We start from the raw sequence: 2,352 nt of genomic DNA, 5'->3' as shown, positions 1-2,352 counted from the left end.
ATGTTTTGTTCATAAAATCTCAGTACCATTTCTTATCGGCGATCATTTTATATACATTGCTTCGTCAATGTAAGAGGAAGATTTTGAGATGTTAAGGTGTTGCTAATTCCAACTCATTATCATAATTTATGCAAAAGTTCAGAAGGACCACGTTTTGCACTAAACCTATTCCGACCAGATAGGGGAATTTTGAGGCCTTCAGCAACATTTATGTCGCATAACTCATGAACGGCTAGAGCTAAAGCTACGAAACTTGGTAATTTATCACATAATATTGTTCACAAAAGTTTTTGATCAATAAAGTCAGTTTATCGTTTTTGGGGTTGCCATGGCAACCATATTCTAACAGGCATATTTTTGCCAAAATTTGCCAATTTCAATTTAAACAAGGTTTTCTTGGTAAACTACACCTGTCTAATGACAACAATTAAATTCTCTGAAATTCAATGTAATTTTCATGACTTAAAATTTATAATTTATGCTAATTTCATGACATCATTGGTCAAAATCCAAGATGTCCGCCCTGATTAGGTAAATTTTCAGATATACGAAAAAGTTTTTAAAAGATTTAAAAGATTTAATTTTAAGCAATCTCGTATCACTTGGCACATTCACTTTCAACCCGCAAAATCACAACAGTCGCCGGTCGTCAAAACCCCTTTTCAAACGCAAAATTGTGTAATGTTCATTTTTTTAACCTAAAAGATGATGTTCTTATTTCTGCTCAATTTGATATCATCTCCTTTCAGATCTTCTATGCGAGACCTTGTTCATTTCTGTGGACCCATATATGAGGTGAGAATAACACCAAACTGTTTCAGTAATAAAAGAAAGGACTTCAAGTTTAAGAACAGAAATTTATTAGCCAGTCATTGCATATTTTACGTGTCGTTTTAATCTATTGTTTTCTACTTTTGAACACAGGCTTTTTGGCCGCTCCCTAAAGGAGGGCGACACCATGATCGGGGAGGTTCTAGTTCTAGTTCTAGTTCTAGTTCTTAATCCGCAAACCTCCCATAGGAGTATCACGCGGATGGGGGAGGCGCAGCGGCTGGACTACGTACATGTATGCGATGACAGCAGCCTGTTCTTGAAAGTGTCCAGTGAGGGGCTTTCGACGATGTGGGCGGAGAGGTTGTTCCATTCAGGAATTGTCCTGGCGTAGTAGGTATACTTTGCTGTATCACAACTGCATCGTAGGGTTCGGTATTTGTGAGAGTGGTTGGCTCTGGTGCTCATGTGTGCTGGGATGAGGCGAGTAGGCGGGATGGCCACAAGGCTGTTGGTAATCTTGTACATCATTACAAGACGTGCGACCTGACGTCGCGACTGGAGTGACGGCCATTTCAGGTCCTGTAGGAGGGCAGTAACACTGACATCAGACCTGCGGTGGTTACTCGTCACGAACCGTGCCGCTCTTCTGTTGACCATTTCAAGTGCGTCGATGTCCTTTCTCAGGTAAGGATCCCAGACGACTGCCCCATACTCGACGGTGGAGCGGACTAGGCTGAAGTATGCAGTCTCGCGGACTTGTCGAGGACAGTAGCGGAGATTTCGACTGAGAAAGTGAAGTGTATGGTTGGCCCGTTTCACTGTTGTGTTGACATGAGATGACCATTTCAGGTCATTACTGAAAGTGACACCGAGATACTTGGCTTTCTCTGTCTGTTGGAGTAACTCGCCACACATCTCATACATCCAAGTGAGAGGGTTCTTGTTACGCGTGATGGACATCGTGTTACACTTCTTAGGGTTGAATTTCATGCCCCAAGTAGTTGCCCAATCCTGTAATGCGATGAGATCTCTCTGCAGGATTACTTGGTCTTCCTGCCCGTGGATCTCTCGATACACAAGACAGTCGTCGGCAAAGAGCCTAGCAGTAGTTCCAGGTGTCAGGCAAGATGGTAAGTCATTTATGAATACCAGGAACAAAATCGGACCGAGGACCGTGCCTTGAGGAACTCCAGAGAGAACACGCGTTGACGGGGAACACTCGCCATCTGCTACCACCCACATGGATCTGTCCTGGAGGAAAGAGCTGATCCATCGCAGGATGGGACCCTTAATGCCGTAGTGAGCGAGTTTACTGAGGAGCCTCTCGTGCGGTACCGTGTCGAAAGCACGACTAAAATCCAAGATACCCATGTCCACTTGCACCTTCTTGTCGTAAGCTGACGCGAGATCGTCGACGGTGAGAAGCAGTTGGGTTTCGCAAGAGTGGGCTTTGCGAAATCCATGTTGGAAGTCTGTGAGGAGATGGTGTTTCTCTAGGTGGTTCAGGATGTGCTTACATAAGACATGTTCCATGAGCTTGGATATTACACAGGTTAGCGAAACTGGCCTGTAGTTGCC

General features: G+C 44.0%; 1 protein-coding gene across 2 annotated transcripts in view; it reads left to right on the top strand.

The window, feature by feature from the left end:
- LOC118406608 (prostaglandin reductase 1-like) overlaps window positions 1-2,352 on the top strand; it is a 290,606-nt gene that overhangs the window by 1,862 nt on the left and 286,392 nt on the right. For both annotated transcript variants that reach the window (XM_035806774.1, XM_035806773.1), the window contains exon 2: window positions 750-795. In XM_035806774.1, coding sequence (XP_035662667.1) covers window positions 750-795 — 46 coding nt within the window. The remainder of the gene's footprint in view (window positions 1-749; window positions 796-2,352) is intronic.

This window comes from Branchiostoma floridae, chromosome 19 (assembly GCF_000003815.2).
Source record: "Branchiostoma floridae strain S238N-H82 chromosome 19, Bfl_VNyyK, whole genome shotgun sequence".
In the NCBI taxonomy this organism is placed as follows: Eukaryota; Metazoa; Chordata; class Leptocardii; order Amphioxiformes; family Branchiostomatidae; genus Branchiostoma; species Branchiostoma floridae.
Note: the sequence above shows the minus strand (reverse complement) of the source record. Positions and strands in the feature narration are given on the sequence as shown.